Raw genomic sequence first — 22,343 nt, 5'->3', positions numbered from 1 at the left:
TGTGTGTGTCTGTATTATATAAGGTACAAAAAATTTTGAAAGAGAATAAAAGGAAAAAGAGCTTGGCCAAAGAAGAAAGGGAAAAAGTGGGGGTGAAAATATTAGGAAAAAAAGTAGAAAGTGGATCCCAAAGATTGAACCCTGGATCGGAAAATTCAATCACGGATCCAAGAAATTGCTGCATTCATTAAAATGGGCACTGTGCTTACACCAATTCCAATCTATTGTCTTTCACTCTCCCTTGAAAACATTTAGAGAGAAAAAAAAGAAAAGAAAAAAGGATGTAAGATAGAACAATAAAAAAGCGAAATTTGAGGAAGCGATACGTGGATTCCTCGGGAAACGGAGGAACTAATTTTATATGTTTTATTAATAATATCTTTTGGTGTAAGACTTAAGAAATACTTCGAAATATGAGTTTTCAAAAGTTTAATTTTAATATATTTTGATAAGACAGTTACTATCAATGTATATTTTATCCTACCCATGAATTAGATTTGGTTACCATATCGCAAAGAGAAAACATCACTAACAAACTGTGACAAGTCTACCTATTAGGATGCATTGCTACCATAACACGTAAAAAAGTAAGTTCACTCGCACTTTCTTTTTCAGTATGTCACATAATATGTTGAGAAAAGTTACATCTAGTAAAGGATTATAGGCGCATCGAATTCTTTATTTCATACATCCATTTCAATTAAGATTTCGCTAACTCGATGCACCTTTGTCAATGTCCAATATGAGTTCAGCCTACAGCTCTGAAACATTCCAACGAAAGAAGAATTGAATACAGAACACATTGAAGATATCAAAATCCAGAACTTGTCAAAAAAAAAAAAAAGTTATCCTGATTTGCAGTCCTTGCTCAATTGTTCATCTCTTGAAAAATAATTCTACCATGAGATCCGGAACAAAACCATCTTTCCCAACCATTGCCAACATGGCTATGGATCATCACGGCTTTAGCCATGGAAACACGTCCGGAGATGAGGGCAACCTTGCGGTAAGAACCTCAACACCCTTCTCAGTCACCTAAAAAGCACAAAGATAAATATATATGGGACTACATCAGAAGGAAAAATAAATCTGAAGAATAGAATATATAGCAGAATAATAATAGAAGTAATACCAAGAGAGTATGCTCGAATTGTGCGCTATGTTTCCCATCAGTTGTAACTGCAGTCCATCCATCTGGCCACATCCGATCTCTCCAAACGCCTAAAATCATTGTTTATACAACCTCATCAATAAAAGTCAATTGATGGGTAACGAAGAAATTAATTGAAAAACGAAAACTTCACAAACTAGAAGTACCTGCATTAATCATTGGTTCGATGGTAAATGTTTGACCTGCTTTCATCACACCAACTGCTTTATTTCCTGCTCATATTTAAGGATCACAGGAGAAGAAAAGCATTCACCGTCCACTATTCTGACTAAAGTTTGAGTTGGATATGAAGATATATATGAGCCATAATCCTGCTTAGAAAGGATACTTCCGTAGTGCGGAATATTTGGTGCACAATGGAAGAGCTCTCCAATACCATGTCCACAATAAGATTTCACCTATAATTTCACAAACCAATGAATTCCCTGAGGAGCAAAAAAGGACGGGGGCAATATATGCATGGAAGCAGATTTTCCACATTACCACAGAAAACCCGGACATTGAGGCATGCCGATTTATAACTTCCCCAATTTCACGAAATCGAACACCAGGTTTTACTGAGATTCGGTAAACAAAATCATATATCAGGCTCCCATATATCTAATCATTAAAACAAGGAAACAGCATTCTAACCAAAAAAAAAAGAGAGAGAGAGCTATGGGTTCCAAAGAATGGAAAACTAACAGAGTGAAATAATAACACATGCAAAGAAGCTCTACGTAAGTAAACAAGTTACAAATTTCTATCTGAGACTGCTCCTCACAAATGAAGGAAAAAAGTGGAAAGTTTAAGGCAAGAAGCCACATCCAGTATAAGGAAAAAAAAAATTTCAGAGGAAGAGGAAGCAATTTGCAAACTAAAGAGCCAAATCAGGAATCAAGCAAGCACAAAATGAGACAAGTGATCATTTTTAGACCAAATGAGCAAAGGAATAAATCAATCGATAAGTTGCGGATAGAAAGCATACCTATGGCTATTGCTTTCTCTAGGCACTCATAAGTACACTGTACCAATTGCTTAGATGTTTCATCAACATTTCCCACAAAGTATGTTTCATTGAGATCACCTAACAAAAACCCAAACATTCTCAAATATGCTAATATCAATAGTAACTCTGCAGGATCCTCTGAAATGGTATAAAGCTTTCCTACCGTGAACACCATTGTAGTACACTGTGACATCAACATTCACAATATCACCATCTTCTAATTTCCTGAAGCCATAAAATATTGTTGTTTAATTTCTTTTCTTACAAGAAAAGATCAAATAAATGCAGTTGAAGGAACTATTTAAGGATATCAACTTCACAGCCTAAAAGGTAAAAAACTTTCGGATGGAATAAGTCAGGAATCTAACTCGTAGAGAAGCAGAAAATGTTTGTAGATATATCAATCAATTAGCCCCAAGAAATCCAAAGAAGCATAGAATAGAACATTAACCAAAACAGTACACACCTTGCATCAGGAATTCCATGGCAGATTACTTCATTTACTGACCTGAAGTGACAAAGTGATGGAAAAAAATTAACTAACCTGAGCTTAGACAAGGCACTGGAACAAAGCAAGAAACAAGTACCTACGTGCAGCAAGACTTTGGAAAAAAGTGATAATTAAGAGGAGATGGATATCCTCCTGCAATGAGACAAAACTAAACAATTAACACAATTCAAAGGGGGAAAGTACTGTGGTTCATCTGAAGATATCTTGGTTCTAGAATTTGGCATAAAAACATAAATAATGTAAAAAGATGCTTCGACTTTTGTGCTTTGTCCAGGAAGTAAATATTACACTTATTGCCCTGTATGCCATGCTTTCATGAATCTATCCCAATATCAGCACTGATATAAATACCACCACAGAAGTAGCCTAGTTACCGACCCCATTCCCTGCTTACAAAATCAATTTATTAAGATAAACCTATTTTCCTTTATCCCCTAGGTGGGTGGGGGTTGCATGAAATCGAATAGTTCTCCAATTCGTGTAAGAATAAAGCATATGATGAAAACCTATGGTATCAGTTACCACTATGGCAAAACTTATCAGGCACAGATTTTCTTGAGTTTCTTCATCTGCACCAGAACCATTTATGAGTATTACCTTCATTGAAGCAACAAACACTAGTGCCATTCCCAGTGTTCCTAAGATAATATACGCTGCACCCTCACTGTTTCTCCCCTTGATGGTCTAAATTTAGTGTGTGTGACTAGAGGAAGGGTCCAAGGGAAGACAATAGTTTTTAGCTCATTATTATCCATTCTCAAAGCAGAAACAAGCCAGTAAAAGCCCATATTTCACTAGATGTAATCTAGACATCTAATCCCCCGAAATCAATGGTTAACTTTGCACTTGAAGGTGGGTTGGGAACAGGAAACAATGAAAGGAAAAACTTTATATGGCAAAAGAAAATTCTGAATTTGCACACCTGCAGCTATAGTCGCCTCATGCACCGCTTTATCAATTTCATCAGTTGTCACACCGGGTCGAATCATTCGAGCAGCCACATCCAAAACCTCCCGTGCTATCTAATAGAATGATTTCCAAAATGAGGGCATTATATTTTGGTTAAAATTAAAGTATAGCAATTTAACAGGATAATAGGCAATGAAGCAACTTGCAGTAATTGAACTTAAAGTTCTAACTATGTGATGTTGTACATGTTGATGCTAAAGGAGAGAGGCCTAAAATCGCGTTACCCAACCTCGATGGATATAATGCACAATTAGAGTAGACTTACCCGACAACATTCTCTCATCTTCTCAATCTGTTGAGGGCTTTTGATCTGCAAAATATACGGGAACAAGAAATAGGACCAATGCAGCAAGCGATAGGCAGTATTTAAATGAACCTATTCCCATGTTCACCATTATTGCCTCTTACAAGTTTCTTGTAAAAGCTTACCTCGACAACATGCTGCAGATCACTGTTGGGTTCAATTTTTGGAATTCCCTACAAATAAAATGGTAACAGAAGAAAAAGAAAGCTACATCAACATTAGAAACATAAATACATCTGCAAAAGTTCAAGCTGTTTCCAAAGAGAAGAGTGTTCAGGGAAAGTAATTGACAGACACAGAAGAGACCATAGGAAATGGACACAACTATGTAGGTACTCCTCTTTTGTATATCCTACTTTCAAACATAGTCCAATACTGAGATCATAATCAACAGAACCACCTAATCTCTGCAGAAACTATGCCAAAATACTCAGATTGATTCCAACCTGACACCACCCCACTTCCACCCCAGGAAAGATGGTCAACATAAATGATAAACCACGACAGCTAAGAGACATCTTTATATATAAAACTTACATCAAGAGCCCAGTCAGGCTTATCAATATGCGCAGGGACTATGCTGTTAGGAGATATTGGATATGGCCTCAGACTTCTGCAAATAAGACAGAGCTATATTTTCAAGAACCAACAATAGTAACATTCCACTAGCAAATTGTGACAGCATCCAAATGAATTTAAGATATATGAATTCTATTTAGATCCTCAAGGAAGAAAGCAAAAGGAGACCCATGTTGGTCAAGTCAATCAATACTCCAAGGGCAAAGAACTTTGACATATATTGCAGGTTACAACATTGAAATTGATACCTGTCCTTAACATAAGTCTAGTTGACTGCACATATTCTAGCAAGTTGAAGTAGTACTTAAAATAATAATCCTAATTGTGACAGCATCCAAATGAATTTAAGATATATAAATTCTATTTAGATCCTCAAGGAAGAAAGCACAAAGAGACCCATGTTGGTCAAGTCAATCAATACTCCAAGGACAAGGAACTTTGACATATATTGCAGGTTACAGCATTGAAATTGATACCTGTCTTTAACATAAACTGCACATATTCAAGCAAGTTGAAGAAGTACTTAAAATAATAATCCTAATTGACTGAACAATGAATTCCCATGTAAGATCCAAGAATAAATAATTCCAAAAAGGACTAAAAGATTTTACTGCCAAAAAAAAAAGAAAGTAAAATGAACATGATGGAGATGTAATAAGATCTGTGAAGCATGTTCACATCTCCATCATAAGCAAGACAAATTTCTAGTAGAACATACACAAATGTAGATCATTTTGCAAAGGGAATCAATCAAAATATACCCAGTCCAGTCAAACTGAGGAAGTTTAGGCGTCCGCGCCTGTCCTTTCTTCAGGCAGTATTGCCAATCATCACTGACTGATTCAGAATTTTGCCCAAGTGAGGACAACTTTGCCTTCAAATGAACTGATTTATGCGAGCTCCATGATGCTTTGAAACAATCTTGAGTGCTATTACAAGATCATAAGTAAAAATCCTTCAGAAAGGTTGAGAGATTTGGCAAAGACAATTATTAATAGGAAAAATTCATAGCATATCATGTTTATAGATAATCGCACTAAAAATAGTAAATTTATTTATCTGCAATCATACTCATCGAAGTTTACTGTATTTATTGAATCATCAACTAAAAAAGAAAGAGATGCAGCATTATCAAAATGATAAGGCCTAAAGCATGTTAGAAACACCATGGCGTGCCATCTAGCGCAAAGACTCAATGTGCCCACCAAACGTCTCCATGCACTTGAGCATCGTAACCGAACCTCTGATATCACAAACATATTAACCAATTCGAGCACCTGTTTGGTTTGTGATTCACAATCGGAAAGGATTAGTATCGGAAAGACTATTTTCCAGTTGCTGGTTCACAACAGGACTGGAATTTGATCCATTTACTGTTTGGTTGCTTATATTGGTTGAGAATTCCCTTCTAAACTCACTTGCTTCTACCCATATTTGGTGCAGATAATTTTGATTGTTGGAACCAGTCCACATAACAATTGTTGCACCTAACACCATTATATATTCTAAACCATGCTGTTTTTTCCTTTTTGTGATAAGAGAAATATGCTGTCATAGAATTCTAAATATGTTTTCTCATATGAAGGGAATAGGCTCTGGTTTGCCTTGAAGCTAATAAAACAGCATAGAACCATATTGTTAACAAAATCCATCTAGAAATCAGGTGGATTCTAATCTGAAAATTAATCATCACTTCATTCCCTGGGTAAGGATGGGGAATGGCCATTGCCTGATTAGATTAATTTCATTTCCTGAATTAAGAAGGGATTACAGTTTCCCTACACCAGCAATAAGAAACGATAGGTAATTCCCATTCCTTCCCCTGGGACCTTTCTCCATGAACCAAAAAGGCCCTAAATATATATTTTTACTGCCTATCAGTTTTAAATGCTATATATCCAACATTACTCCCTGAAATGTACCATAGGCTCGCACATAAAGTTTTGCAATAAAACTTCAGGGGAAAATGGTTTACTAGAAGAGCAAGAAGACACTGATTTCTTGTTAACCTAAATACTACGATATTAATTAAAGAGCTGGTAAGGGGTCATCACTCTCAAAATTTCCCTTTTGTTTCGGCACTAGAGTGACAGGTGTCTCACGGGATATGACCGGAATCTTCAACCTGGCATATTACATGACAACTACAAGACACCTATTCCAGAAATTTGAGTAAGGATGCTAATATTGTTGAAGAGTGCAATAAATGCAAACTATCATTTCTTCGCGCTATCGTTGGTGCAAGAATCCTAAAAGTTCCCTCAAACACTTCACTGAAAGGGCACAAGGACAGAATCTAAAGCAGATAAACTTTATGGCAGCAGAATGTAACAATATACACACGCATATGCTTCAAACAAGCAGATGGAGCTGAAAAATCATCCCACAATGAGTTTCCTTCTAGACATAAATATCATCGTTATTCTGCAGACTAAAAACAAGATAAACAGATACAAACAAAACATTTTGCTTGTGTTAACTAATCCCAGGTAAAAAATAAGTGAAAATGAAGCACTAAGAATACATCTAGAGCAAAAGATACTCACCAAAAGGCAGCTCCTTCACGAGGAAGCTTTAGCTCCATGCACTTCGGGCACCTAATTAACAGGAAATCACACCAGAGCAGCTGAGGAGAGTATTTACATAAATCAAACCTCTGTAAACAACTAATATGATTCCGTGTTCTTTCTATGATTCTTTGAAATTTCTCCCAATTATTTGAAAAATCTCATATATCTAATCATAGCAAGCAGAGATATTAATCATTGCTGCATAATAGATTACAGTTGCCATTGCCGGAAACGGTACCTGCCCAACACAAAGTAATATACGAGGCAATGATGATTGAATTGCAATTCCATATCATTTCCCGAAGAGTTGCATAAACAACAAACAGAACACATTAGGACAAAATTTGTTACCATAAACCACGTATGACTTCTCCCAGCTGTGTCTTTTTTCTCCCGATCATTTAACCCAATATTTCAGACATTAAATTAAACGGCGAACCCAAACTCATCAAATTCATCGTTTTCTATGTTTTTCCTAAAGTGTTTCAAAGTTCAGCACTTAGCAGAGGCATCGGCCGATTAGAGTAGCTCCAGAAGAAAGAGAAACTAATCGCAAGAACACCGCAGGACCTGATTATACTTACTGAAGTTGTGCAGGTTTGCCGCATTTCACACACGAAAGGGTAGTCTCAGCCACTTCCGATCCACCTGCCATCGAAATCCAAGGTTCCTCTTCCTCTCTCCCTCTATCTCTCTGCACTGCAAGTTTCACAACCAAATGATCAGAACCAGTTAAACCCTAATCGGATAGCATTGACTATGAACAAGTAAGGACCTCAGTTGCAGGAATGGATAGCGAATCACTCCAAAGTTCGACTAGAATGAGCTGCTCGCTAGGGTTATTATGCCACTGACGAAGGAGAAATGAAGCAGCTAATAATCAACAAAAGCGGCAGCGGCGGCGGCGGCGGCGGGAGAATCAAGAGGAAGAAGAGGACTTTCCTCAAATATTAGCAAACTTTAGAATAAAATAATAGAGGAAGAAGAGAGCGTCGCTAAAATATGTAAATATTACTCAAAAAAATAAAATAAAAAACTTTGCTAAAACTTTAGAATACGCCTTTGGTTCTTGTTCTTTGGATTTTATATAATTTCGTCCTAGATAAATTTTTTTCTAATGTAGTCCTCAATATTGATACACTTACGTTGTGTTTGATTACTATTTAATTAAATAAGTACTTAAAACTTAGTTATAATTAGTTACATGAAAAAATGAATAGTAGAAAGTGAGAAAGATAAAAGATGATTGTTACATTTGCTTAATCATTAAGTAAAAAGTCATTAAGCAAAAAATTGACTTAATAAAATAAGTTATTTTTCATACATTAATACTCTTTTTCCCTCGCAAAATTTTTTTCATCCTTATCATCCATCTCCTCTTCTTATGCACACTATAAGAAAAGGAACTTGTGCCAACCCTTTTTTGCTAGTGCTAACCCTTCCGAAAGAGTCGCCAAAAGTAAAGTACAGGCTTACAGCGACCCAATAAAAAGAGACGGCAAGCTATTAGAGCGGGATCCACTTTTTGGGGAATATGAGTCGAAGCAATAACAAGAATATTTTTAGTGGAACATCTTTCACAATCCCTGGAGAGATAGTTCACAAAGGGGTATCTTTGGACCCTTATGAAATGGTCGAAAAAAGAGTTAGGTATAATTTTGGTCCTTAAAAGATATCAAAACCTTGGATTTGGTCCCTCAAAAATTTTTGCCAGTGTTTTCGTCCCTCAATCTCCATTCTGTCTGATATTTTAGTCCTGCCGTTAACTTGCGAGTGCCAACTATGACGGAAATCTTACGTGGCGGATGAGTTGAATCTAACTCCGTTAACCACCCCCAAATTATCAAAAACGACGTCGTTGTCTTTCTCGATCGAATCCAACGGTTAATATCACTTAAAGGAAATGACAAATGCATCCAACGATTGAATTCCATCCATCAAGTCTTGTTCATCATCTCCTTCCTTCTTCCATTTCCAGGGTTGTTCATCAATGGAGTCTGAAGACCACCGCCACTTTCCCAGGTCCCCTCGCACCCCAACCTCCGTTGACGACTGCACCTACACCGCACAAGGCTTCCCCGGTATCTCCCTGCCGCCGACCTACCACCCCATCAGTGCCCCGGCTATCAACCTCTCCCCGGAGTCACTCCAATGGACATCCTTGAGTCTGCTGCTCTCGTCTTGTCTGTGACTATGATTCTACTGAGTTGTTGGCCGGTGTAATCCGAGCCAATCCAAGACAAGGAGGCCCTCCTCGACTTCCTCAACCAGATCCCTCACTACCCTCGCCTCAACTGGACTGTTTCGTCCTCCACCTACAAATGGGTCGGCGTCGGATGCGATTCTAATCGGTCCTCCATCCTCATCCTCTGCCTCCCCGGAGCTGACCTCATGGGCCCCATCCCCCCACCCCCAACACCATCGGTCGACTCACACAGCTTCGGGTCCTCAGTCTTCGCTCTAACTGCCTATCTGGTCAAGTCCCCAACGACTTCTCCAACCTCACTCTGCTCTGCAATTAGGGCTTCGAAATTGGGGGTGCAAAATTGCAATTAGGGCTTGTAATTGGCAGACAACGACGCCGTTTTTGGCATTTTTGGGAGGTGATTAACGGCGTTACGTCCAGCTCATCCATCACGTGAGATTTCTATCGTAGTTGGCACGAGCAAGTTAACGGCATGACTAAAACATCAGACGGAAAGGAGATTGAGGGACGAAAATCATGGCAAAAATTTTTGAGGGACCAAACCCTTGGCACTGATATCTTTCAGGGACCAAAACCATACATGACTCTCGAAAAAATGGTTGGCATAGCCCGACCCTTTTCAAAACGAGTGCAATAGGTCGTGCTTTTGTCAACCCATTTTTTATGATCGGAAACAAGGGTCGGCATAGACCTTCTTCTCTCGACCCTTGAGAAAAAGGTCATCACAAGTTTTGCTTTGGGCAAGCATTTAGAAAAGCGTCGCCATAGGTTAGGTTTTTTGCAACCCAAAAATTAAGGTTGGTATAATTTTCCTAGACCGACTACAAAATGAAGGTCAACATTATAATGGGTCGGCTTAGGTTTACATTTGGCAACCCTTCTTGAACTTTCATTTTTCTGCCCACAGTTTTCAAATTTCAAATTTTTTACCTCTCATTCCCTCTTTTTTTTATCTTCATGCCCGGGCCATCCCTTCTTCTTCTTCTTCTTCTTCTTCTTGTTATGTCTCCACCTCCCTCTTCCTTCTGCACTGCAGACACAAAGATAGAGCCCATATCGAGGCTGAATTGAAGTTCACAATGTTTGGGACGGCATTCCTCGGAATCCTCTCCTTCCCTTTGCTTCGTTAGGTAATGTAACCTCTCCTCTCCTTCCCCTTTAGCTCTTCAAGCGATCAGAAGAGGTTTCGTCGCTTGGTTCATGATAAAAATTGCTGCTTCTCTTATCTGATTGTTGTCTCGTTGGCCATGAGAATTGGAGCTCTGAACGATCGGTCTGTTGTGGTGAATTGAAGCTTTGTTTCCGTGTCACGAGCTATGCTGTGTTCTAATTGCTTTAGTTAGGTCTGCTCTGAGGTCGACGGTGGCCAGATGTTGGCAATTTGGGAACCTAGGGGTTTGACTCGTACATTGCTTCATGTTCCTATGAATCTGCGGGCTTTTTACGAGTCAATTATCAACATTCCTCATTTTATGCCTTTTGATCCCATGGCTTGTCCAATAAATTAGGAGTTGTGATGGGAAAAAGACACTTTTAGCTTTCCTTAATAGATACATTTCTGGAATTTGAATGAAATGAGAAAACGTTTTAAACTCTTTATAGTGCATCTATCTGAAGACACCCATGCTACAAACTAAGCGTCGAATATCTTGGTTACAAGCATGGACTGGTCTTGTTAAATTTCCTTTCTTATTGTCACAATACTGTCGAAAATCCCAAAATCACAAACTTATTTAAAACCAAAAATTACAACTCATGCTTGTAATTCATATTTAAGCTCACTAAATATTATTATATATATATATATATATATATTTTATTTTTAATTTGGAGAATTCTGACTTCTGTAGGACTGAATTGATGATTACTTTGCTGTGATCAAGTGAAGGATCTCGATAGAGACCAAGAAGATGTTCATTATCGAGATTTCGTGGGACACGAATGAGGACCGACTTAGGGAGTGTAAGGAGAGTTTCGGGGAGGTCATCGAGGCTGTGATAATGAAAGATCGAGTCGCCGTCACGCCCGTGGGTTTGGGTTCTTGGTCTTTACCGATCCTTTTATTGCAGAGAGAGCTATCCTCAAGAAGCACATCATAGAGAAATTTGCCTCGGAGCAGTCGGGACTTGGGTAGTGGGTTCATGAACCTTAAGAGGCCATCGGCCTTTCCCGGGGTCGTGTAATATGAATGAATTCTTAAATAATTATGTAATATTACTTTGGGAATATGTAAAATATCGTTGTCGATTATTGATAGTATAACTATATTTATGCATTCGCAACTACTAAATATTGATTTGGCTTCTTGTGGTCTAATAACGAGCTAACAACTAGTTATCAGAAGGTGATAGAAAAAAAAAAAAAAGCGAGCTCCAATTTGCTGCCCTAGATATGTTTGTGCCGACTTCAACAAGGGTCGGGAATGACAGACTTACCCAGACTCTAAAAAAGGCTCGTTATAGGTTGATCTTGTCCCAATCCTTGTGAAGGTCAGCGAACAAATGACTTTTACCGATCCTTTTGTAAGGGTCGAGAAGATTAGGCAATGCCGACTCTCATAAGGGTCGTAATAGGTTATGCTGGGCAGATCCACATGTGGGTCAGCGCAAACCTTCTGTGGCAACCCCTTTTTTTGGGTCACCACAGAGGGGTTTTGGGCCGCCCCACATGTCGGTCAGCACATACAGGCCTTTCCTGACTTCTTTTTTTCGACCCGTAAAATGAGTCAACATAGGTGGGACCTATGGCAACCCTTTTGAAAATGGGTCGTCGGGCCTATCTTGACCCGGTCAGTACCTACCCTTCTAAACGGTTAGGAAATGGGTCGAGAACCTTTCTCGACTACAAAAAAGGGTTGGCACAGGTCTGAAAAGGGTTGGCAAAGGTCCATTTTCTTATAATGACATTTTTTTATCTTAATTAATTAAGTGCTTAATTTTAAAATACTTTCATCATGTTCGTGATGGAATCAAAAAAACCATATCTACAAGAAGTAAGAGCATTGGAGGAGGATCTACAGTCGTCTACTGTTGGTAAGATATGTACATGTATGTGTGTATATATATATAGAACTCATGTGGTGCGGATGTGCATGATGTTTAATAATTTAACCGGTAATTCAATTTTTTAATTTCTAATGCTTCAATGACTGTTAGAGGCAAGTCTTATGCTACAAACGAGAATGACATAAAATCGATAATAGAAAAATAATAATTTTTGAATATTATTCAGATATCGACTTAGTAAATTTGAAAAATTTTCAGGTCATTATTTCTTTCTGAAAGTTTATTATATATAAAAGCAAAAAAAAGTGAAAAAGTACGGATTGAGTTGGAAGTTGGGAGTTGGAAGAAGATAAGAGAAGTGGGGAAGAAGAAAACAAAGGGAGGTTGTAAGTTTTTTGGGTAAAGATGGAGAGGAATAAGGGGAAAAAAGAGAGTAAGAGAGTGGTGTTGTTAATGGTTACTTTCAAATCTATTATTTTATCCTTAATTTAGTAGCTCTTGTAATTTGAAAAATAAATATTAAGCAGTGTTATCAGAACCGGACCGGATGTTGAACCGGTCGAGATATGAGTTCACAGGTTCGATGGGTCTAATCGAGATTTGATGGGTCGGATCGAATATTTAATTAAAAATTATATAATACATAAGTATTGTAAAAAGCATGTTGAATAAAATAAATACACAACAATTTAACTATTCTTAATTAATAAAAGAATATTTTCATCTGAGCCACTCTCTTCTTTGTTACTGCGTAAATCAAATTTATGTTACTCGCTGAGTGTCAAAAAGAAAAATTTTGAACAAAAACAAACAAAAGTGGGTCTAGCATAAATGTTTATGGCGCAAGCATTAAAGGAAGAGGAATCATAGGTCTTGTGTTCGAGTCTCTTCCTACACATTTCATTTTTCTTAATAAAAAAGAACCCATAGAGCTGGTCCGGTTCGTTTGAGTTCGGTGGATTCACGTTAAAACTAGTTGGTTCTGTGGGTTGGCCGGTCCAAATATGCAAATTGGGTCCTCGAGCATTAAAGGAAGAGGAATCATAGGTCTTGTGTTCGAGTCTCTTCCTACACATTTCATTTTTCTTAATAAAAAAGAACCCATAGAGCTGGTCCGGTTCGTTTGAGTTCGGTGGATTCACGTTAAAACTAGTTGGTTCTGTGGGTTGGCCGGTCCAAATATGCAAATTGGGTCCTCAAGCAGAACCGGACAGGTGAAGGTGTCGATTCCCGGTCGAATCGGTGTGATCGGTCGATACGGTCTGATTCTGATAACACTGATATCAAGAGTATTGTCTAAAGAGGAAAGTGAGAGAAAAGATGAGATCTTTGTCTTATAATAGGACATATGTCTTTATATAATCTATCTATAAGACATAATTTAAAGTAGAATTGGTACATTAAATGTGCATTAAGTATAATAATATAAATTATTAGTTTTATTTTTTTTATGAAAACTTAACCAATTCTATTTTTGTTCTCTAGAAAATGATTCATCATAAAGTTTTTTTAAAATTTTTATAAACCGAGTAAATATAATTATTGTTATAGGAGTTCATACTCTAAAACATTTTAAGGAGATCTACCAAAACTAAAATATTTTAAGGAGATGTTTAGTATTGGTTTTTTTGCCCTTCTTAATATTACGATAATTTAAGTATATATATAATTTTTAAATCAATAATGTAATAATGAATAAATTCGTATGTATTACAATAGATTTGAATTCATAAATTATTGCTGAAAATTTAAGATGTTAATAATTTTTAGTATCTAATGCTGCGTTTGGTTTCAAAGTTGGAATTTAAAATCAGATTTTGATTTTGAAAAAGAGTGGTCTAAATGGTTATATATGGGGTCCACCCTTTGACTTTTTATGAGTTATTTTATTTTGTTGTGAGTATAATTAAGTTAAAGTATGATTTTAAAATCACACTATGAAACCAAATAAGTCATAAATTATGGATATGAAAGATTATTTGAATATCGATCGTTATTTTCATTATAATTTTTATTATCCAATGCTCTTATTTGAATATTAACCGTAATTTTCATTATTTTTATTAGGCCTATGGAACTTTAAGGAAATAATGCACAATTAATGCCCTTGGCTTTTCAAATGATGTCGAAATAGTCAGACAGGCGGAGGAAAAGGGGTTTCCACACGTTCACAAACGTGAAGGAGACAAACTCTATATTCTGAAAAATGTCCCACGCAATTGGTTACAAGACTTTAGTAAATTTGAGAAATTTTCAGGTCGTATTATTTCTTTTTGAAAGTTTATTATATATAAAATTTAAAAAGAAAGAAAAAGTGGAAAAAAATGTGAAAAAAGTACTGATTGAGTCGGGAGTCGGAAGTGGGAGAGGAGAGGAGAAGTGGGGAAGAGGAAAACAAAGAGAGGTTGTAAGTTGATTTGGAAAGAGATGGAGAGGAATAAGTTGTTGGTTGCCGGGGGGGGGGGGGGATGGGGGCGGAGGCGGGGCGACGGCGCGGGGGGAGAAGTAAGAGACTGGCGTTGTTAATGGTTACTTTCAAATCTACTATTTTATCCTTAATTTAATAGCTCTTGTAATTTGAAAAATAAATATTAAGAGTTTTTTCGAAAGAGGAAAGTGAAAGGAAAGATGAGATGTCTGTCTATTATGATTATGTCTTTATATAATCTATCTCTAATATATAATGTAAAGTAGAATTAGTACATTAAATGTGCATTAAGTATATTAATATAAATTATTAGTTTTATTTTTTTATGAAAACTTAACCATTTCTATTTGTGCTCTCTAGAAAATGATTCAACATAATTTTTTTTAATTTTTTATAAACCAAATAAATATAATTATTGTTATAGGAGTTTGCACTCTAAAACATTTTAAGGATATCTACCCAAACTAAATATTTAGTATTGTTTTTTTGCCCTTCTTAATATTACTATAATTTAAGTATATGTCTAATTTTTAAATCGATAATGTAATAATAAATAAATTCGTATGTATTATAATAGATTTGATTTCATAAATTATTGCTGAAAATTTAAGATGTTAATAACTTTTAGCATCCAATTTATACATATAAAAGATTATTTGAATATAGACTGTAATTTTCATTATAATATCTATCTATCTATATTTATTTATTTATCATCATGATGATTATTTAAAAACTAGCTTGAATAATTTATATAATATCTAATTTAATTATGTAAATTATCTAATCTTCACTTGAAAATACTATGTGTTTATTAGAAAAACCACTTCATAAAGGAATAAAAAGTATTTTTTCATCACCATATCTTTTTCATTTGTTAATTTCATGATTTTAAGTTCTTACACATATATTTTTCAACTGGAGTATGAACTTATGAAAAAGAAAATATTTCAATTATAATATTCAACTTTTAGAGTGAATTAGTACAAATTTGAATTATAGAAATAGGCCAACAGCCCGTGTATTGCACGGGCAGTAGAGTAGTAGTATAGGTAATCGTATAGATACATTCTTTTTTTCGCTGAATAATGCATAGATTCATAATCAAAACGAGGGAGAAGTTACATAGTTACCAAGGTTCGGATATCCCTGGAAAATACAGAGAGCGTTACAGTTTGACTCGGATATCGTATAGATACATTCATTTTATCCACGACTGGGCTGTCATTTGGTTGGGCTGATCAGGCAAACATTGTAGGGCCCAGGTCTCGACCCATTTGTGAAGTCACTGGCCCTTGTTACTCAGATAGTTCACTACTATTTGTTATAATGGTAATATATATTTATATAAAATATTTTTTTCGGTGAGATTGCAGAGGTAATATTTACGTCATGCGGTGTGACTGATAAACGAAGACTTACATATCTCGCTGAGATGGAATGGTTATCGTGGATACGGTTTTATATTTTTATTTACAACATAGGTCCATGAGGGTGTAGTGATGATATTTATACTCGTCATGAATCAAGAGATTCTAAATTTAATTTATGTCCTTTCGGATTTTTTGCGCATTTGATATATTTTAGTATTATCGATTCCAAATCGATAGGGCTGCCATTTAGTTGTCCATCTTTTCGAGGAGAAGAAAGAACAAAAAGGTCAATCTCGCAAGAAGCAGCTTAATTAGGACGCCTACCCGAACATCAAGTTTTCACCTTGTTGTTTGGATTTGAATTACATGTACTTATATGATCTATCTTAATGAAACCAAACATGTAGTCGTAGACACAGTTCTCATGGAAAAATTATTGATGGTCCCGGTCAAATTCATCATAGATAGACTAATACACATTATTCACATCTTTTACATTCGGTGCAATGCGTGAACCTTGCAAGATTTATGTATTATTCTTGCTCCATTTCCGTTGCATTAGTATATGCAATAAGTTTTTTTCTTTTCTTTTTTCTTTTCCTAGTTAGAAGAGAGGTCCATGCAGGGGCAGCACAAGAGATTTTGGGGCCCAAGGCAATATTTTAATAAAAGGCCTTTTATTTGTATAATAAAATTACCATATACTTCTTTGTAACATTTATTTTTCTGTTTTTTGAGAAGCAAAATTATAAATGAAAATTTTATAATCAATTTCTTCTAAAATTTATTCTTCAGTTTGTACCAATTAAGTATAAATTGAATTTTAAAATTAATATAAATTAAGATAATAAGATCATAGAGCAATAGAACCTGCGTCTTGAAGTCGGTGCGCTTCGCCTGATCAAAAGTGATCGCGTCACGAACTTGTCAGCTTAAGGTGTTTTAAGGTACATTGTTATTTCTGCAATGTCTCTCAACAAAAAGTAGAATAATCTAGAAAGTGAATGTTGTCGCGCTCTCTTAATTTGGTCAAAGAGATTGACGAGGTTGCAAGAAATCATAAGAGAATGTAGTGCAATGACGCACGTTCTTGTTAATTGACATAGATGTCGCATGTTCGATACTTAATGAGACTACATGTGCTTCTTTATTAATTATTTAAAATTTATATTTTGTTGTACTAGGCTTTTGACATTCTTTGTAACCGAAAAAAATTAATTTTGAAATATTAGGAAATTAATTAGACATAGTGGGGAAACGTGATAAATAAATTAGATATGGAAAAGAAAAAAATTATATTATAGCAATAGTATGCTTACCCATGCATTGCGCGGGCCTTTACATTAATATTTTATAATTAAATTTCGATAAATAAATTTCAAACCTACAATCAAATAATTGCTTTCATGATTTTAGTTTTTTTTTCCTTGCACATTACTTGTAACATGCATAGATAACATGTTTGGGTAAGCATTGAGTATAAGGTATGCTTAATAAGTTATGCAGTAAAAAAAGATGCTTAATAAGATATAGAAACCATTAATAACTACTCTGAACTATTGTTTGGAAATATATACATATATATTAGCCCAAGCGGCATTTCCCTCTACTTCAAGTATTCCGAAGTATCTTCCTCCTTTCGTGGTTCTTCAGGTGCATTATTAACCGAGCTCGAGGGCAATGCATCTTCCCCATTGATCACCATGACTTGTCCTATCGCTTCGGAGATTTTTAGATAAGCCCCTCAACGTTGCTTTTTCTTCAACGTGTTTTTCAAACCTTCTGGTGTGGATACTTCGACATTATATGAGGACTTGATATCCTCTTAATTGTATTTTACTCAAGCTTTGTTAATGATGATTTATCCTTGCCCTATTTCCGGTGGATGGCTCCGATAGAATGTCTTCATTTTTCTGATTCTCCAAAATTTGATTGGGCGTGTACTTTGATGTTATGTACATATGGAAGATTCCATCAGAAAAAAACACCCACTTTATTGGAGATTAACCCATAAGGCATAAGCAGAGTTTACTACAAGTTTACGAATTCCTCATGACCAACAATCAGTAGGCTGCTAGTTATTTTTCACTGCATTAACACAAGCCTCGCATCCCATATTTCTTAATTATGTATGAATTGAGCAAATAGAAGGGAAAAGAAGACTATTTCAGAGTTGATCAATGCTTGATTTAAGCTGAATCTCACAATTACGTAAGAATGCATTATAAGGAACTTATCTAAAGTAATATATATATATATATATATATCATTTTCTATCAGGATCACCTCATGAATCTTTCTCCTTCCATTTCCTTTTTTTCCTTCTTCCTCATTGACCAACCTTATTATTCCTGCAAATATAAGACCAAAGTTCCCTTATCTGAATAACATATATGTGTTCACATGTCGCAGTTATACACACTTCACTTTGGTAACCCTGTCCTTTCAAGCGAAGGCAGATTCATTTTATAAGCAACACTCCTTTCCCTAATGAAATTGGCATTAACAGAGCTGATTATGCCTGAGTAAATTCTGATGTCACAAAAGGTATCACTTCTTGGAAGCCTAGCAATTCTGTACCTAGCAGGGCCGCCATTGGCATGGATGTCGGTGAGGAATTTAAATGAAATAAATAAATAAATCAACTAAACTCTGATACCATCTAAAGAAACGAATGAGCTCAGAAAGCAAATTTCATTAATGTATCAAAGGTATATAAATAGACGTGTACGAGATCTCTCTAGAATCGGGAAATAAGGAAAAGATCTCTACGCTAGGATTTATCTATAACTACCCAAAATAAAAGAATCTATACAGCCATGATACATTTGATATACCCTAATACCTTGCTAATCGCCAACGCCCCACCAAGCGAGGTTGCTGAGGGAGCCTGGAACACCAAAATTTTCCAAAGCAAAGAGAGAAGAGAGAGTCGCACATAGTACCCGGAAGGAACGAAGAGCCAAAGATCCCCAACATCAAATGCTCGGGGAAAGGAGGGAGGGACAAAACTCGCCATTGGCAATTATGGTGGACAATCTGATTCTCGGGAAACCTCCTAGGAGAGACAAACAGACAAAGGAAGCAAAGAAGCATTGAAATTGGGAAATTAAGGGGAAAGCGGACAGTGCATCCGTTTCAATTTTTTATTTTTTATTTTTGCCTTTTGTCAGCATTCCGTTTTGGCCTACCGATCCCAGAAGGGCATAATCGTCATTTTGTCATCTATACGAGGGAAGTATTTCCGGTTAATTGCTCGCGTATTCATGACTTCTAAAAATGGGACATTTTCTTAATTTAACACCAATTTTATGATTTTTCAAAAATAATACTATTTGGGACGTCTTTGGATTTCGAGTACATCGATGTCAATTTTCAAAATCCGAGACGAAAACTCGAGGCTGAAAAATATTTCATTGCACGATATTGATTTATAAATTTTTCTGAATACAATGTCGGTCTCGGATCGTTTTTCTGGCATCTAATTGAGAAAACAAGGATTCTACGGTTTACGCGCGTCAATTTCAATTATCAATTCTCGAAAAAAAAAGAGGTCAAAAAGGTCAAATCATCGTCAGACCGGACTGACGCCGATCAGAGTCGTCAGACCGGACTGACGCCGGTCAGATTTTCTGACCGTTTCATTTCGCCCCTGTTCTTTCTTCCTTTCCACTTTCCTCCCCTTTTCTGTTCTTCTTTTTCCTTTTCGCGCCCCCCCGCCTTCTTTTCTTCTCTTCTCTTCTCCCCCTCTTCTTCTCGTCTTCTTTCACCGGCGTCCCTCTGCCACCTCCGACACGCCACGGTTGCCCACCCACCGCGATCGCTTGCCACCGCTGACACGCTCTTCTGTCACGGCATTGCTCGCTTCCCCTTCACGCTCCCTCGCTCGCTTTCCCCCTCTGGCTCTCTCTCTCGGGTTTACTTTGGCCGGGGTGCTCTGTTTTTCTTGAGGAGGAGCCCGACGATTCCAAGCTCGAATCGACGCCCAATCTCTCCCGCTCACTCTCGTTTTTTCTCCTCAATCGACCCGCGACACTCCCCCGCACAAAACCCCTCCATTTTCTCCTCTTCATTCCCCCAATTTCTGGCAATTAAACTCGAGAATCCCTCGCCGGAAAACTCGAAACCTCGCCCTGGAAAAGAAACTCGAAATTCCCCTTGATCCCGACTGTCCCGAGCTTAGTGACGCCCATCCCGAGCACAACGTAACCCATGCGGTGCTCGCCGCCGTCTCCCGCGCCCTTTCAAGCAGTCGCCGCGGCGCCCAGAAGCGGGAACCGCCTTCTGCAGAGTTGGAGTCCTCTCCTCCGCCCATCTTCGTCGTCTCCGTTCGTCCTCTCTCTCACGGGCTTGGCCCATTTTCCTTCGATTTGCGCAGGTCCAGCCCAGCCGATTCAGTCTAGCCCGTTCGGCCCGATCCAGTAGAGCAGAGATGACCCAACCCATCCAGTGTCACCCGGAACTCGACCTGGAACGCGCGGATCCAGACGCGTGGCCCAGTCCGGCCCAGCAGTTCCCTTCCGTGGCCCAGCGCCTTCCCTGCGGCCCAACACCAGCACACCCGGCCCAGTTCGCTGCCCCAGTGCCGTCCAGCCGGTCTGCACTGTTCAGACCGCCTCCAGCCCGGTTCGACCGCCCTATTTCTGGTTTAAACCGAGACTAGGTATATTATTCCAACTTAGTGGCATGCTTAGGACTCAATTTGTGAATAAATTCGATAATTGCAATGATAATTTGTGTTGTGTCAAAAAAAAATTGAATTGAAAAAAAATGATGAAAAGAGGAACCAAAAAAATAATAAATAATTGTTGTTTAAATTAAACCGATAAAAACACGAATTGGAATATTTTTAATTACTCGACATTAAAATCTTTCATTTAAAGCGAGAACGAACCCACATGAATCAATTTCATGTTCACTCGGCTTTAAAGGAACTAAATCGACTAAATACATCAAAACTGGTTTAATTAACTACTCGGACTTAAAAATTGACAAATTAAATTCCATTGTGATTAATTTTGCTTATTCGCGTGCGCATGTGAACAATTGAATATGTTTTGATCGAAACCCCGCACGAACCGGATAAATCACGTAAACTCGGCACTTAATACACAATATGCATGTAGTCCTCTATTTTTATCCGCTTTTATCCGTTTGTGCCAGTTTTGTTCGTTTTGGTCTTTTTTTTTTTGTCTGTTTTTGTCTTTTTTAACGCGGTTCGAGCCCTAGCCCATAAGATGCGATGCACATGGGGTCCAATGCCCCTCATTGTCTATCATGGGTCCAACGCCCATTCACATCGAGTGCGGAATCGGGTCTTACCTCGACTTACCGTTCCGCTCCTAGTAGTGTCTATGTTGAAGACGACTCGGATCGGGGAGGTGAGTCGTGGCTGGACATGACCCGGGAGCTCAACCGGTCCCATGGCTATCACGAGAGTCGAATGACTCTTCTGTTATCCGTTGGTTCGGTTGGACTCGACCTCCGGCTTTTTTGAGCCCGCGTTGCCTTAATTTCGATTTCGATTATTCAAAATCACGCGGTGAGTACGAGTGAAGTATTTGGCTTAATGCAAACTGATCGGGTCCATGTACAATATCGTGTCTGTATTTTGTATTTATTTGAGAGTACATTGTAAGGATACCTGCTGTATTTTCATTCAGACGTTGTAAGGACCCTGGTCGGTGAGCAGACGGTCTGAGTGCTTCATCGAAGTTACGGTGTCAAAACGAGCGAGATGAATGAAACTTAAATCAAGCGGCAAATAAGTAAAAATGGCAAACCCTAGACAAACTAGAGTACCAATAGGGCGTGCGGGATATAGGCCCGCACGTAGCAGAACCCATGAATTCGGAACTTAGGGTTCCGCAAGATCATATGCCTTAGCAATTAGGTGTACTTCGTACCCCTAGACCCAGACAACTCACCGGCCCTCGACTTTCGGGTCGTGAACAAGTAGTGGCGACTCTTTCTCACGTGTGTCCGTCACACGTCCCCACGGGAAGGTGGACACTCCTAATCTGTGCGATGGCGCACGCATGCGGGCCCCGACGAGACGAAATTCGGGTCCGCACACCTTTAATTATTGTTTTCTTTATAAACACACTGTAGACAGGCTGAGATTGTAGACATATGAGGTTGCAACTAATAGCTCGCTAAAGTGATATCAAATGGATTAGGAGAAGCTTGAACCATAGCCATCAACGGTAACCAACACCAGACGATGCTAATCACTGGAG

General features: G+C 37.7%; 1 protein-coding gene and 2 long non-coding RNA genes across 4 annotated transcripts; 1 reads left to right on the top strand and 2 right to left on the bottom strand.

The window, feature by feature from the left end:
- Nucleotides 1-592: 592 nt before the first annotated feature.
- Nucleotides 593-8,066, bottom strand: LOC116205207 (methionine aminopeptidase 1A). 2 transcript variants are annotated; one of them, XM_031537721.1, is made up of 17 exons: nucleotides 7,868-8,066; nucleotides 7,677-7,791; nucleotides 7,069-7,119; nucleotides 5,284-5,451; nucleotides 4,481-4,556; nucleotides 4,069-4,116; nucleotides 3,905-3,949; nucleotides 3,593-3,692; nucleotides 2,751-2,802; nucleotides 2,626-2,667; nucleotides 2,323-2,384; nucleotides 2,139-2,237; nucleotides 1,655-1,728; nucleotides 1,500-1,569; nucleotides 1,318-1,383; nucleotides 1,133-1,221; nucleotides 593-1,035 (listed from the first exon to the last, which is right to left on the bottom strand). In XM_031537721.1, the coding sequence occupies exons 2-17, from the start codon at nucleotides 7,745-7,747 to the stop codon at nucleotides 958-960; spliced, it is 1,191 nt and encodes a 396-aa protein (XP_031393581.1). In that variant the 5' UTR covers nucleotides 7,748-7,791; nucleotides 7,868-8,066; the 3' UTR covers nucleotides 593-957. The 2 variants fall into 2 exon arrangements, with proteins under 2 accessions (XP_031393581.1, XP_031393582.1); XM_031537722.1 differs by having other exon boundaries at nucleotides 7,677-7,786.
- Nucleotides 8,067-10,181: 2,115 nt separating this feature from the next.
- LOC116203265 lies at nucleotides 10,182-11,557 on the top strand. The gene is made up of 2 exons (XR_004156238.1): nucleotides 10,182-10,428; nucleotides 11,149-11,557. It is a non-coding gene; the product is annotated as an uncharacterized LOC116203265 (long non-coding RNA).
- A 6,521-nt stretch (nucleotides 11,558-18,078) lies between these two features.
- On the bottom strand, nucleotides 18,079-19,222 carry LOC116205637. Its single transcript, XR_004156547.1, has 2 exons — nucleotides 18,950-19,222; nucleotides 18,079-18,455 (listed from the first exon to the last, which is right to left on the bottom strand). It is a non-coding gene; the product is annotated as an uncharacterized LOC116205637 (long non-coding RNA).
- Between the last annotated feature and the right edge of the window lie 3,121 nt (nucleotides 19,223-22,343).

The sequence above is a fragment of the Punica granatum genome, chromosome 4 (genome assembly GCF_007655135.1).
Source record: "Punica granatum isolate Tunisia-2019 chromosome 4, ASM765513v2, whole genome shotgun sequence".
NCBI classification, from domain to species: domain Eukaryota; kingdom Viridiplantae; phylum Streptophyta; class Magnoliopsida; order Myrtales; family Lythraceae; genus Punica; species Punica granatum.
The sequence above is the reverse complement of the archived record's forward strand: the minus strand, read 5'-3'. Positions and strand labels throughout refer to the sequence as shown.

Excerpts from the sequence above, each read along its gene's own strand:
- LOC116205207 (XM_031537721.1), bottom strand. The coding sequence starts at position 7,747 with ATGGCAGGTGGATCGGAAGTGGCTGAGACTACCCTTTCGTGTGTGAAA. Across the intron at positions 1,384-1,499 it reads AAATATTCCGCACTACGGAA|GAAATAAAGCAGTTGGTGTG; the intron begins GTATCCTTTCTA and ends AAATATGAGCAG. Across the intron at positions 1,036-1,132 it reads AATTCGAGCATACTCTCTTG|GTGACTGAGAAGGGTGTTGA; the intron begins GTATTACTTCTA and ends TGTGCTTTTTAG.